The sequence below is a fragment of the Barbatula barbatula genome (assembly GCF_947034865.1).
Source record: "Barbatula barbatula genome assembly, chromosome: 1".
NCBI classification, from domain to species: domain Eukaryota; kingdom Metazoa; phylum Chordata; class Actinopteri; order Cypriniformes; family Nemacheilidae; genus Barbatula; species Barbatula barbatula.
Window position 1 is genome coordinate 35,479,442 of NC_136766.1, and position 16,366 is coordinate 35,495,807.

At 39.3% G+C, this 16,366-nt stretch overlaps 1 protein-coding gene across 1 annotated transcript; it reads right to left on the reverse strand.

Moving 5' to 3' along the window:
• Positions 1 to 915: 915 nt before the first annotated feature.
• On the reverse strand, positions 916 to 3,845 carry LOC306901793 (fucolectin-like; the record flags this gene model as incomplete). The annotated part of the gene is made up of 4 exons (XM_079469875.1): positions 916 to 1,820; positions 1,965 to 2,047; positions 3,282 to 3,418; positions 3,535 to 3,845. The coding sequence occupies 4 exons, from the start codon at positions 3,843 to 3,845 to the stop codon at positions 1,719 to 1,721; spliced, it is 633 nt and encodes a 210-aa protein (XP_079326001.1). The 3' UTR covers positions 916 to 1,718.
• Positions 3,846 to 16,366: the final 12,521 nt, after the last annotated feature.

Below are 16,366 nucleotides of genomic sequence, written 5' to 3' on the forward strand. Positions count from 1 at the left end.
GGCTCCATCTGCTGGCCAAGATCATGTACAGCTTCTGATAAATCCTGTAAAGTGACCATCTTACAGTTTTTCTCAATTGTTTTCACACATTTTCTGAAAGCCTCATACTCTCAGAACTCTAAACACAAATCAAAAACACAAACACAAAGGGCAAAACCCCTCAATTCTCCTGCAAAATGAAACTTCACATTCAAAACAATGTTCTTTCTTCTCAAAATGGTATTTTGTTTTCAAATGACAAACACAAACCATCATATGACTAAACATTTATAAGAACCAGTTGAACACTGATGTGCTCTTTATAAAACACTATAATGAATGTAAAACACTTCTCCATTCATCATAATGACTTTGCTCTTCATATGGTTCAGTGTTACACTTACTACAGACAGTACATATATAAGTGTGTTGTAAAATATTTCTCTACATACAAAACAACAGAAGAATTGACTGTATACAGTTACAGTAAAAACCGATGCTGCATCTTCTCTTGGGTTTGGGTCTGACCACAGCACCTCATCCACATCACAAGCAATGTTTTTCAGTCCAGTCATGAAAAGCATCAGCTGCTTTATCTCCACATGTGTCTTCCATAGCTTGGAGAAGGTGTATAGGCGTTTGTGACAGGTGTTTACACATGTGAGGAGTCAGTGTTCATATTTGAATGGCAGTCTGTTCCTTGTGAAAACAAGATATTTTTCTGCCTGAACATTGTGCCAAATGCAGAGAATTGTGTGTAGTGTTTTGAAAAAAGTGTGTTTTAGATCTGCAATGTGAGTGTAAAGCAGGAATTGTGCTTGTAGTTTAGCAGAATTGGTTCAGGGGGTTGGTGAATGAGTTACATGTTGTGCTCATTGTGTCTCAAGTACCAATATTTGTGTGTAAACAATTGAAAAAAACTGTAAAGGAATTGTTCACTTTCAAAATACATTTTAATGATTATTTTCTCAACGCCATGACAACATCCAAGATGTTTATGTATTTTTTTTCTTTAAGGTTTTTGATGAATATCTGGATATTTGTACGGTTTATAATTTGGTATGAATTTTGCGCATGCGTTTGGACTCTTTCTTTCTATTGTCAAAATGTGCCCCTAATTATAGAAAATGAATAAAACCTTCATCAAGATATTGTTCATAAACTGTATAATGGATAACAGGTGTGCATTTATTTATTTGATATGTATTTATTCATTGTTTGTAGCTGTACAGCAACTACTGACCAAGGCACTTAGTAGGAGCCAATGCATCACAGCTTAAGTCTCAAAGCCAATAAAAACTATTGATCAACTACAAATCAGAACCATACGACCAGTTAAAAACAATTCCAGTTAAAGTACACCACCTATCGCTTTACAATAACTAAAAGATAACAAACAAATGTAATCGACACAGTCTCACGAGAATTCCTAACTATTTTACGAGGTGGCTAATTCGTATGAATTTGAACGATCTTATTGGCACGTTTGGGATTAGAGGCGGGGTTAAGGGAGGGGCTCCGTATTGCTTTTTTCTAATAATTGTACGTTTTTGTACATTCATGTTGTCTGAATTCATACTTATTAGTCACCTAGTAAAAAAGTTAAAAGTTCTCGGTTCGATAGTAATAGATAAAATAAATAGATTTGATTTTTCACTTTAAATGTACTCATGTCCTTTAACACATGGACCTGTAAATAAAACAATAAAGACAGTCAATCATTTGTACATGTACACTCTTCACTCAAACTGCTTCATCTTTTTCTGTTTGACGTCTTGAGGAGGTTTTGTCCAGGTCAGAGTGAAATTAGAAAGTCCTTTAGATGTCAGAACAGTCGTCATCTGAAAGAATGAATAATGACAAGTGCCAAATGTGTCAAAAGATGCTGTTATGTCATTTCTGAGTGATAAACTGATGTGTTTGTATGCCACAAGAACACTCAACAGAAACATGAATTCATTTACTCCTGCACTTGTGTTTCTGACCTGATTCAGAAGTTCACTGCTCACTGCTGGATCTGTCAAATTTACACTGGAGACCAACTTCATCATCACAAACGCTTTTTTGACTGGAAAATAGAGAAGACAGACAGTTATGTTGTGTTTTAGATTGTCTTTAGACCACTAATATGCTCAGCCTTGGAAAAAGATTTTCAGATTTTTTTGACTTTCTTTTCTGAATGTATGTGATTAGGGAAAATGATGGCTTGTTTCATTCTGTGAACTATGTATTTCTTTCAAATTTAAAATCGAAACATTGTTTATATTCACACAGCGTTGCCAACTTGCCGACTTTCTTGCTGGATTTAGTTGTTGTTGCATTTATTTGCAGAAAATGAAAACTGGAGAAACGGGTGAAAATAACAGAAAATATGCTCTGTGTTTTTTAGACTTCAAATACTGCAAAGAAAACAAGTTCAGATTCCCTTTCAACAGTCACATTTCTACATGTAAAACGTTTTGTAAATATTTTGTATGTGATTCATTGATTACCTTATGTCACCGCTAAGGCTTGAAATTCAACAGAAACTCGACTGAAATGGCAATAATACATCTAGAAATGGTCTCTATATTTCCTCTTGTTTTTCCACAGCAATATGAAAGCATGTGAACATCACCACAGAGTCATATTAATGAGTGTTTTTAACAAAGAATAATCAAACAGAAAGTGAACGCACCATAGAGATGTAATGTGTTTGCTATGTGCAAAATAAATTCTTTAACATCCCAGTGAAATAAAAAATGACAATTCTTATTTTATCATGAAATATTGCAGCGTTTATAGTAAATAGTTTATCAACGTAAGTCCTTTTCTTTTTTAAATTCAGGTGCCCTCATAATCTTCAGTTAAAATCTGAAAATGCACTTCCACCCTGAAATGACGATCCATCTCAAATGGTAGACTAGACGCCTTGGGCGGAGCATCCGTGAACTCCTCCCCTTCAACTGTCAGATTGTTCATTTCCAAATCAATGAAACAGCTGTTTTATACATCCAATCAATTTGCAGTGAAAAACACAAGCCACGCCCACTCATTTTCTCCTTTGAAATTCATTTTCGTAAAAATGATCGCAACTGCTGGTTCTTAAACTAAAAAAACTATTCAATGTATTTTGTCATAGCTGTCTTATGTGTGAACTACAGCTACAGAACTTTCGACCAATCTTTTTTTTCAAGCACATGATTTTCAAATGTTTATAATTGTGTTCATGTAGTAAATATTGAAGGCAGTTACACCCCCCCCCCATCGGCTGTACAAGCCGAGTTATTTTACCAGGAAATGTTATTGATGCTTGACAGTACCTGTCTCGTACACCTCCACCTCACACAGAGTGAGATATTTAGAAGTTCCAGGTAAAAAGACATTCACATATCGTCCCTCCATGTCACAGGACACAGACACGGACTCCCCGAGTGAAATACCGTTTAACACAGCACATCTAAAAGAGAAACACATTCTGATGTTCCCCTGCAAACTTCATCAAATAAATGGTTACATTCAGGCATTTAGCAGACGCTTTATCCAAAGCAAGTGATTCCACATGAATAACTGAACCTGGGATTATTGTTGCCGTTGTTCTCCAGAGAGTTTCCGATATGAATTTCCGCTCCGTCTAGTCTTTCGGCACAGCAGTCTGCTCTGTTAGTGATGATAACTCTAGAGATGAGGTAAGACTTCCACAGGTCCAGCCTCCACCAGGGGTTGTCAGGTTTGTTCGTATGGGTGCAACGGCCAACTGTTTTACCATCAATGGCATTTGCTGCCACCCAAGTAGAATATGTAGATGACTGAACAGCCCTTCCTGTTAACGCCAGATTCTCTTGAAAGGGTTTATGAAAACATGAAAAGAAGCTTTGTGAGATCATGCAGGCTCTTTGGCTATTTTAAAGTTACACAATACATTTTACAGTATGACGTAAACCATGAGGAGCCAGTGGCGGGCAAGAAATTTAACGAAAAGTCAGATTTCCTAAGTCTAACCCATTGCACTAGACGTCCATATTTTGCCATCTCAGCCTTTATTTACAACAGAAAACTGGACTGTGTAGTCCAACTGATTCAGTCCAAATTTATCCCAACATGGAAACATGTGTAAAAAAACGTGAAAAAAAATCCACAGACCTCTGGACCAAATGAACGGTATCACGCTACATTTATTTAATGTCAGTTGTAGATGCAAACAACTCAGAAATTCAGGAACTACAAAATCAATAGTGAAATCTGTCCTGCATTGGATGTTGACTATCTGCTCTTTCGAAATTTAAAGAAGAAGGGTATTCAAAAGACTTTTATTATGAAAAATGACAGAGCCATAATAATAAGCGAAAGATGTTGAGCTGAGAAGTGTTTCGCAATTTTTTATTGTTCATTATGATACGAATTTGATCATATGATGAATATAAAATGAGTACATGGATGAAATGAAGTTAAAGAGAAGTTATCACATATTAAAGATGTGACTATTACGAGTATTAGTAACTGTTTGTTATCTCAATCAAGCTGTTTTTGTTTGTTGCTTCTGTTGTTGTTTGTCCTCTGAGAGTTCTGTTAGTGTTTGTGTTAACGTACTGTATCCAAACTACACTTAGCACAAAAAGTTTGTGTTCCTGTGGTCTACTAAATCTATTTTATACATCTGGTGTACCTTCACAAAACACGTGTGTCATAGTAATCATAGTAATTTTTTATATATTTCCTCTCTGATCACGTGTATACTGGAATCTAAGAAAAATATTTTTCAAAAGAAAATGCACTGTAATTAAATACTACCATTGAAATCTGACTATTGCACTGGTTACTTCTGCTAAAGCTTGTGTCTGTGTTTCTCTTTTATTCCCTCAGGTTTAGCCTTCACGTGGGTTTAAACGTTTATCCCTGAAGGTTTGTTGTCTTCCCTTAAAGTCAAAGAATGTGTTCTGCATGCCAAACAGACTTTTGTTGTGAAATTTGCCCAAAACCAGTAAGCAAAAGAGATGTGTTAATGACCTTTAGTTTGGGTCAAGATTGGCATAGAACCAGTGTTCTGTCCTGAAGCAGAACATTTTAACTGTATAAACTATGAAGTATAATTGCTTCTAATAGAAGGAATGATGGTTCTTACTTGCAGTTGGGATCAGGAATTGTGTGGAACCGGTGTTCGGTCCTAAAGTCGACAAAAGTCAAAGTGTTACTGACACATGTTCGTAAAACTCATCCTAATTTTAGGGAATTTGAAGTATTCTAAATGATCGGTCGCGTGCATGAGTTTAGTAATTTGCATAAAACACACCCAGTTCATCTCCATATTAGGGCTTTCCGCGCAGGGTCGGAGCGGAGGGGTGGGCTTTTGGGGCTCAAGCCACAAATGTTTTTTTTAAATCTCGAGTCTCTAAAATGAATAAATTCAGTACACTGAGTGGCAGCATTCAGCTTCAAACTCGGTCCTCCACTCCAGTAAATTTGATCAAAGACCACGTTCAGATTAAAACTAAAGTATATTGCAAGTTTGCAAATTAAAATGCTGAATCCTTTGACAGTAAACAAGGTTTTTTTAAATCGGTCATTATAACCGTGGCTGTGATAGTTGTGATGTGAAAACTGTTTGCTGATGCAGAGATTTCCAGTTAATGGCTAATGTTAACACTAGGCGAATAGTCTATGTTGCTCAATGTAGGCTGGCCCACTGATGGGATATATAGAAATATTGTCAGTATATCTTTTTTACTGACTTGTTACTAGCTTTTCTCATGATTTCTGTGCTAGTCTTGATGTCATGAATGCAAGAATTAACTTGCATCTGCATCTGATAATGACAGCATGTGACATATTTTCAAGATGAAAAAATTACATTTTTGCACGATTAGTCTTAGCCAGCACATTAAAATTTGACTTGATGTCAGGCGCTCCGGCTCCCGGTAAACATTTGACTATGGTGGCTGGTGCCCAGCTGCACCGGGAAATCTTCTACCGGAACCGAGCTGTGGGCGTTAACATTGGTCGCATCCAAAGTGTTTTCTATGGTCCTTACACTTTTACTATCCTCAGATAAAAATTGGTTTCGAGACTATTTCTGAGATTTGCCTAGCTATTTCCCTGCATTTGTCGCATGTATAATCCTCGCCGCTGACAGAGAAGGCTAAGCTAAACATTTGACAGTTGTACTAGTAAAAATTATAAGAGAAGAAGCCATTACTCACCGGGTTTGAAGCTAAATTATATGAATCGTAGTGTATATGCTTAAAAGAGAAACAGTAAGCACACAAGACAACTAGAAAGCAAAATGATATTACACAGTGTAAACAGAAAGCAAGCTAGCAGGCTTATGCTATGCTAACGGCATTGAGATAACTCTCAATTTTGGTTCAAAATCTTCAAGTAAATAACAAGGACTGGGATATTGAGATATCAGGATAAGTTAGCAACGACAGTGATATGTAACGATAATAAAATACACTAATATTAAAACGAAGTGCAAGTGCAGTGATACAAACAAACCACCGGCAGTGATGCAGACAACAAGAGAAGAGAAAGTCATTGTGAACATATGTTTTGTTATGGTTTGAAAATGATAAAACAAAGAACAATTACATATACAAATAGTAATATAGCTGCCATAAATGGGGAAAAAAATTCTCTTTGGGGGACCATGCCCATTTATTTGGGCTAAGCCCCCAATGTCGACAACGTCTGCCTCCGCCCCTGTTTCCGCCTAACCTTTCCTTCAACACCTGTCGTCACTAGTCAGGCAACCAAATGTGAAGCTGTCTACAGATGCACTCTTGCAAGTAATTCCAAATGCAGTCAGTTCATACACAATAAAACCCCTTTTATAAAGACACACATTTTGCAGAGTTCTCGTTAGCTGGCTGTAAACGCTCTGTGATTTATAGAAACCTAGCTTTTCTTATTCTTTCACTGTAAATGATGAAATAATTTAAAATGGAAATAAACATCTATGAATATACAGTGGGGCAAAAAAGTATTAAGTTAGCCACCAATTGTGCAAGTCCTCCCACTTAAGAAGATGAGAGAGGCCTGTAATCATCATAGGTACACTTCAACTATGAGAGTCAGAATGAGAAAAAAATTCCAGAAAATCACATTCACATTTAAAGAATTTATTTGCAAATTATGGTGGAAAATAAGTATTTGGTCAATGACAAAAGTTCATCTCAATACTTTGTTATATACCCTTTGTTGGCAATGACAGAGGTCAAACATTTTCAGTAAGTCTCCGCAAGGCTTTTACACACTGTTGCTGGTAGTTTGGCCCAATCCTCCATGCAAATCTCCTCTAAAGCAGTGATGTTTTGGGGCTGTCGCTGGGCAACACAGATTTTCAACTCCATCCAAAGATTTCTATGGGGTTGAGATCTCGAGACTGGCTAGGCCGCTCCAGGACCTTGAACTGCTTCTTACGAAGCCACTCCTTCACTGCCCGGGCAGATCATTGTCATGCTGAAAGACCCAGCCACGTTTCATCTTCAATGCCCTTGCTGATGTAAGGAGGTTTTTACTCAAAATGTCACGATACATGGCCCCATTCATTCTTTCCTTTACAGGGATCAGTCGGCCCGGTCCTTTGGAGAAAAAACAGCCCAAAAGCATGATGTTTCCCCCCCCCCCACGCTTCACAGTAGGTATGGTGTTCTTTGGATGCAATGCAGCATTCTTCTCCCCAAAACACGAAAAGTTGAGCTTTTACCAAAAAGTTATATTTTGGTTTCATCTGACAATATGACATTCTCCCAATCCTCTTCTGGATCTTCCAAATGCTCTCTAGATGGGCCTGGATATGTACTGAATTAACCAGGGGGACACATCTGACACTGCAGGATTTGAGTCCCTGGTGGCGTAGTGTGTTACTTATAGTAGACTTTGTTACTTTGGTCCCAGCTCTCTGCAGGTCATTCACTAGGCCCCCCCGTGTGGTTCTGGGATTTTTGCTTACCATCCTTGTGATAATTTTGATCCCACGGGGTTAGATCTTGTGTGGAGTCCCAGATCGAGGGAGATTATCAGTGGTCTTGTATGTCTTTCATTTTCTGATAATTGCTCCCAAAGTTGATTTCTTCACACCAAGCTGCTTACCTATTGCAGATTCAGTCTTCCCGGCCTGGTGCAGGTCTACAATTTAGTTTCTGGTGTCCTTTGACAGCTCTTTGGTTTTGGCCTGACTGTTTGAGGTTGTGGACAGGTGTCTTTTATACTGATAACGAGTGGAGGACAGAGGAGCCTCTAAAAGAAGAAGTTACAGGTCTTTGAGAGCCAGAAATCTTGCTTTTTTGTAGGTGACAAATTTAGTATGGTGGACATTTACCATAATTTGCAAATAAATTCTTAAAAAATCAGACAATGTGATTTTCTCATAGTTGAAGTGTACCTATGATGAAAACTACAGGCCTCTCTCATCTTTTTAAGTGGGAGAACTTGCACAATTGGTGGCTGACTAAATACTTTTTTGCCCCATATATTATTTAAAATATATAACTATTATCCTATCATGAAACATGCCTTATGTCAAAGAGAGAGAGGGGGAGAGAGAGAAGGAAAGAAAGAGACTTGTTGCGTATGTGTGCTTTCTGCAGTTCTTATATTTTCTCTTATATTTAGAATACAATTTAGTATGAAAGTTTTTGTGAATCATGATTTGTTCGTCAAAGTGTTCGTACGCAGGTTTCATACACAAATTTGTGCATACGCATTCGTGAATGAGACCCATGTTCTTAAATTGACTAAATCTGTTTGTGACTCACCTAAAAGTGCAAAGAGAAAAGAAAACATCCACATCTTACACAGCTGCTGTCCTATAATACACAAAACACACACACACACGTGTTAAGCACTTATCATTTGTAAGTGTATTTATCTTACATTGGTTATTTTTTAACCTTGCATTAAACAAAATATGTAAACATGATTAAATTTTTAATGGTGTGATTTAATGTTGTATCATGCTGTAACACAATTTGTTAAGAGGTAGGAAGGAGACGGGAACCAGCGAACGTAAAACAACATTTAATTAAATAAACAAACAATAAAACAAAAGTAAAATGCCGGCAGCTCCCTCACGGTCGACTGCTGGCCACACAAACACAACATAAAGTCCAGGCCTTGTCCTCTCTCACTGACGGTCCAGTCGCTCGTACTCTTATGCTCCCAATCTCCTCCGTGATACGAGACCGGTGTGCGTACAGCTGACAATCGTTATCCCTCACAAACAGGCCTCGAATCTCGGCTCTCGTCCCGCCTACCTCACTACACATGCATTCTGACTTCTTTACCATGTTAAACGTGTCTTCTCATGCTTCAAATGGTCAACTTGTCAAAAATGTATTGGTAGTATGACGCAGTATTTCAGTACACTCCACCATGGTTTATAAAGATTTAGAAACCTTTTTCTTTCGAACATGAAAAACCGTTACATAAAGACTTTTTTAGTCTTAGTCGCTTATTTGGCAATTCTCCCGGAAAAGCACGGCCATGGCAAGGCGAAAGAAAGTGCCCATCCATGCGTCAACCACCGAGTGATGGTAACCCGTTTATCAAGATTGGCTGCAAAAGACGCCTGACATGAATTGCACATGGTAAGTCAAACTGAGTGTTGTTGGCAATCGGCATGCACATGCATAATGTAAACAACACAAACTTATAGTGAAACAACAGTTATGCAGGGATACTGAAATGATATATTGTGTGCTTGTGCTTTAGTTCCCCCCCGCACACTCCCAGGAGATCGTCTGTTTTCAGAAATGAGTGTACCCCTTCATATGTCTTTATAAATCAGACCTCTGGAGCCTCCACTTCTGGCTCCTGGACAGGATGAAGACATCCTAAGTGACCTGCCCCTAGGTCGGGATTACTATAGCTCAGGCCAGTGCTTCCGCCTCTAGGTATGCCTGCAAGTGGTGCCTCTTCTCATCCTGGTGTGCTTCCCGCTGGGAAGACCCGCAGAGTGGTGCAGTCAGGGTCATGCTCCAGGAAGGGTTGGATAGCAATCTCTCTCCTTCTACCCTTAAGGTGTATGTAGCTGCCATGCCGCAAATCACGTACTAGGTACAGGTAATTATTGGTCAGCACGACCTGATCATCAGATTCCTGAGGACCACATGGAGGCATACTCCGTACCCTCTTAGGACCTCTATGTGGTCATTGTGGGCCTGTAGAGCGCCGGTGAGAGATCTCATCTATGATAAAGATGTCTTTAGGAGAGCCGGTAGGGAATCACATGCACACTCTCTATCCAACAAGTGCCTAGAGTTCGGGCCAGGCGACTCCCACATGGACCTGAGTCCCCAACCTGGCTACGCGCCCAAAGTTCCTACCACTCTCCTTCAGGACCAGGTGGTGAACTTGCAGGCGTTCCCCCGACCGTGTTGTGTTCAGTATGTACCTTGCGCCTAGACTTGAACCACACGCAGAGCTTCGATATCTTTGAGCAGCTCTTTGTCTGTTTTGGAGCACAGCACAGGGAGCGCTGTCCCCAAACAGAGATTGGCACACTGGCTTTTCTCCCATGCCCACTGCAGTGAGAGCTCACTCCACCCGGTGTAGCCTTCTCGTGGGCACTGGATCAGGGCACCTCTCCGGCAGACATCTGTAGAAGCTGCAGGTTGGGCTACACCCAGCACATTTGTGAGGGCCCGCTGAACGTACACCTGCGAAGTGCCGTCTCCCTTCTCCAGGTGAGTCAGTGCACTCTTTTGCATCCTTAATTTCCCCACTGGGTGAAGTACAGGCATTTCATCCATCACTAAGCATCCCTTCTGGTTACGAGCTGGGTGGAGCGGCTCATTTTCCAAAGTTCGGTAGAGGCAAGTTTCCCCCTCGAGGTGAACCCCTGTCACTTGAGCTGATGCTCCACACGTAGTGATTCCCCCATTGGGTCGTATTCCTCACTCTTGGTTCCTCGCTGGTGGACCTGTGACCTCCCCATGGTGGACTCCACCGTTCCTAGCACCCCTGTTGGGGTCGTCCACCATTCTCCCATGAGTTCTCCCTATTTGGTAGTACCGTGTGTGTAATTTTCACATATGACCTTCCTGTCGGTAGGATGTGGCCTTCGTAGGACAGGTTCCTCTCTCGAGGTTCCTGCGCTCCCCAGTGTCCCTCACAGTGCCATGGGGCCATCTTGTATCTAGAGTAGGAAGGCCCCCACCTGTGACAGCCGTTGGTAAGAGTCCTCGCCCTTATTCAAGTGCTGGCTTTCACCAATTTCATTGGCCTTTTAAAAAGTAAGTCAGAGTTGATAGGTTTTCAAGATCAGTCGGTTCGACTCAACTTCTCGTTCTCTCCATCAGGGAACTGAGGTTACATCCGTAACCAAGATGGTTTTTTTATCTTTTAAAAGATAATATTTTTTAATATGAATGAGTGTTTTGGTCCCGTCTTTTATTGTTTGATGAACATTATAAACGGAGATCTTTATTATGCTGCTGCCCCTTTAAAGCTCTCTACACAGATAGCCGGATCTAACAATATTAAAGATGTTATTATTGCTGTTTTGTACATTAGCCGGGAAAACACTCATATTCTTCAGGCTAAAGAGAATGTGAAGCTGACGTGACGTGACGTCACGCCCTATGTTGCAGTGGCGCCGCCATCTTGGGAGGATCATACTCCGCTGCAATTTTAGTTTTGATTTGTACCGTTTCTTTTTTTATATGATATATGGATAAAGCGAAAGAAGGAAAGGGCTTTTTTAACACTGCAAGACTGGCCTATCATTGTTATTTTTCCTAATCAAATGAGAAAAATAAAACACATTGAACACACTAGCAGACATCCTCCCAAGATGGCGAAACATTCAATGCGACGCTCTATTGATTTTCTTCCGCTTTGTCATCAATAGCTTTAAATAAGCCTCTTACACCCACGCATATTACGTCTTTATGAGGTGAGGGCACTGATATATAGGCGCGTTGCTGAAGCAGGGGAGACAAAATGGAGTGGCTTGTTTTATCAACCCCGCTGTCAGGAAGAGATTTAAAAGGAACTGTCTAGTTAAGAGTTTGGTACCGTTCTCTATTCCATTCTGGGGGCTGATTTACAAAAAAACGTTGTTAATGCACGATAAAATAATTGTCAGCGTTAATTAATTAATGAATGACACCACAAGTTTTAAGTTTGTTGTGTTACTCATCCTGTATGTGTGTAGTCAATGGTCATCCAGTGTTATGTTGATAGAATATGATGACATTCATATTTCTTTAACACTCAAAAATAAGCAGCTGATAGCACTCATTTTTGATAAATCACACTGCGTATTTTCAGTACATTAAAAGCACTACTGAAAGGTTAACTGAAAACTGAAAAAATAAATAAAAAACCAAAACATACCTTGACTTTGTTAGATGTGAAGGTTTGCTGTTGCTTTTCTCTGTCGTCTTTCTCAGCTGTTCTTTGTTCTTTGACCATGACCAGATGTAAATGTATTAACCAAGGTCATGCAAAGCAGAACAAAAGATGCTCATTTGTAAAACAAAAACTTCAATGAAGGAAACTATTTAAATTCTTAGGATAAGTGTGTCACGACTTTCAATCTAATGTGTTTTAATACACTGTATCTTTCATATGTATAAACATAAGTCAACGCAATCTGATGGGATTCATTACTATTTTACAAGGTGCCTCATTCGTGTGAATTTGTACAGGCTCATTAATGTGTTTTTTGTTTGGATTTGCTCCTGTGACATTAGGTTTAGGGGCGGGATTTATCGATGCTTTGTAACCTCGTATAACTTGCGTTTTTAGCTAAATTACCATTTGCGGCTGTGATTTTGGGGTGAGGTACGGTGTTGGTTAGCCACCACCTAAAATATGTACAACTTCCTTTGAAACTTCCTCATAAATATATAAAAATGTACACAATAAAAAAAATTATGTCACAGAATTTGTCTGATATTTTTTACAGATTTTCAACTTATAATGTACAAAAACTGATGTTTCTTTTTTTTAAACACATTTTGCTCTTCTCTCTCACTCAATTTAAATAGTAAATGAAGTCTGGGCCATAGTTCCATAGTTCATTCAAAAGTTTATTCACCTAAATGTGATTTCAAACCTATAAGACAAGGCTTATCTTAAGACAGGTTAAATGGAATATTTAAGCTGCTTTTATAAAAATACTTTAGCAAAAACATCACTGATGTGCCTCTTTTGCCAAAACAATGCCACTGACATATTTAAAGATATTTCAGGGCAAGTTATTTCAATTAAGACAGCTCAAACATTCATCTTAGTCCGGGACTAGTCTCAAACCTTGTCTATGAAATCAGGCACTAGTGTATTACGTTTCCCCTGAAAGAGTCAAGTAATGGATTACACGTTAAAAAAATTAATCTAAGTTAAACAGCTTCATACAATTTTTAGGTTGAATCAAAATAGATTTATGAATCAATTAAAAGTTGAATTACACTCACCTAAAGGATTATTAGGGACACCATACTAATACTGTGTTTGACCCCCTTTCGCCTTCAGAACTGCCTTAATTCTACGTGGCATTGATTCAACAAGATGCTGAAAGCATTCTGCAGAAATGTTGACCCATATTGATAGGATGGCATCTTGCAGTTGATGGAGATTTGTGGGATGCACATCCAGGGCACGAATCTTCCGTTCCACCACATCTCAAAGATGCTCTGTTGGGTTGAGATCTGGTGACTGTGGGGGCCATTTTAGTACAGTGAACTCATTGGCATGTTCAAGAAACCAATTTGAAATGATTTGAGCTTTGTGACATGGTGCATTATCCTGCTGGAAGTAGCCATCAGAGGATGGGTACATGGTGGTCATAAAGGGATGGACATGGTCAGAAACAATGCTCAGGTAGGCTGTGGCATTCAAACGGCACTAAGGGGCCTAAAGTGTGCCAAGAAAACATCCCCCACACCATTACACCACCACCACCAGCCTGCACAGTGGTAACAAGGCATGATGGATCCATGTTCTCATTCTGTTTACGCCAAATTCTGACTCTAACATCTGGGTGTCTCAACAGAAATCCAGACTAATCAGACCGGGCAACATTTTTCCAGTCTTCAACTGTCCAATTTTAGTGAGCTCGTGTAAATTGTAGCCTCTTTTTCCTATTTGTAGTGGAGATGAGTGGTACCCGTTGGGGTCTTCTGCTGTTGTAGCCCATCCGCCTCAAGGTTGTGCGTGTTGTGGCTTCACAAATGCTTTGCTGCATACCTCGGTTGTGATGAGTGGATATTTCAGTCAAAGTTGATCTTCTATCAGCTTGAATCAGTCGGCCCATTCTCCTCTGACCTCTATCATCAACAAGGCATTTTCGCCCACAGGACTGCCGCATACTGGATGTTTTTCCCTTTTCACACCATTATTTGTAAACCCTAGAAATGGTTGTGTGTGTAAATCCCAGTAACTGAGCAGATTGTGAAATACTCAGACCGGCCCGTCTGGCACCAACAACCATGCCACGCTCAAAATAGCTTAAATCACTTTTCTTTCCCATTCTGACATTCAGTTTGGAGTTCAGGAGATTGTCTTGACCAGGACCACACCCCTAAATGCATTGAAGCAACTGCCATGTGATTGGTTGATTAGATAATTGCATTAATGAGAAATTGAACAGGTGTTCCTAATAATCCTTTAGTTGAGTGTATATTGAAAAATCTGGTTTTATTACACATGCATTGATTACCTGTCAAACTATCCAGAGATGGCACTTCATCCTTTCTCGCACATGAAATCAATCTTTGCAAGACACAGCATCACACAGATGGTCTGCAGTGACAACGGGCCGTGCTACAGTAGCAAAGAATTCGAGGAGTTTGCTGTGGAGTATGATTTAAAACATGACATCTATAGATGACCGCTATACCCCCAATCTAACGGGGAAAGGAGTACACATAGTAGAACACCTACTCAAGAAGCATTGCTGAACTATCGTGCCTCCCCACTGGAACATATGGTACGTGTAAGTCTCCTGCAAACTACGCACCACACTGCTTTATGTAACAAAGCAAAACAAAAACAGAGCTTGGAGAAAAAAACAAGAAAGAAAGAAAGATGAAGAAATACACTTACCTGAACAGAGAAGATCCAAACGCACAATAAAGCCTCCTGATAGACTTAATCTTTCAATTAAACTTGTAGATCAATGTGAACAAAGACACTTTAAGTATTCACAGAGTTTATAGTAAAAGAAGATTGAAATCTGTAAAAAGATTGTGACATACAAATGAATGGTTGATAGAATGTTGTTGGTTAAACTGTATAAAATAGTCAATTTAATGTTTACTATATTGACATCACAATATTGTTGTTATCTAAGTGTTCTGTAATTGAAAGAACATATAAAGAAAAGGGGATGTCGTTTTATATAAACGTATGTAGGTTACTACTACTAACCACTAGAGGTCAGTAGAGGTTAACAGACCTGAGATTGTTGTTCCAGTAGGTTGAGAGCTGAGTGTAAACATGTGAGCTGTAATAAACACATCTGCTACATCAGTGTCTTCATTATAAACGGTACAATTGTGAAATGTCACTTTGAAACACAGTCAGGAGGTTCAACCAACGGCGAGTTATAATGTGAACTCTGAGCAGCTGATTTCAATAAATTCAATGCGTAAGTTTATTTGTCAATCACTTTTATATTCATTTTGTTGAAACCATTGAAATGTGAATGATCTCTTGCTCCCTTTCCCCTGAAAGAATCAAGTAAGGGATTCCACTGTAAAAAACTAACTTCAAGTTAAACAACTTCTAAACAGCTTCATTACAATTTTAGGTTGAATCAAATTAGCTTTATGAATCAATAAAATTAAATTATATTGAACTGCCGTCAGAAATCTGGTTGTATTACAGTAAGTCAGTTATACAGTTAAGTTCAGTTTGTAACTTTTTTGCAGTAAAATATCCAAAAACCACTAGGCCAGGGATATATATTTTGTTTCCACTATTTGTAAATTGAGTGAAACTGGTAATTTTAACCAGTGACACAGGGCCGTGTCTGGCAGTCGCCTGTCAATGGCGTCAAATCTGCGTTACCAAAGACACTCGATGGAACGCCTACGACCTTTAGTCAAACATTACAGAATGCAGGAAAGCAAACTGTTATATGATTGGCTGAGGTGCTTCACATGATTCGTAACTGTCATAATTCTGCCGCATCATGTCATGTTTCTCTTGGTTTAGTGGCAGGATCATGACAGAACCTCATGTTTAATGTGGAGAGAGGCAATTATTGTTGTTATGGCCTTCCATACACTCTCTCCGGTTTCGTCTCTGTTCCCATCCTCTCGTTATTGATTCATGCCCTACATCTGTTCCCCTCTTGATTTGGTCCCTTATTTAATGCCCTTGTGTCTTCTGTCTTGTGCTGGTTCATTGTGGTTTGTGTGGTAAATTCTTGTGTCCTGTGTCCAGTGTCAAGTGTCCA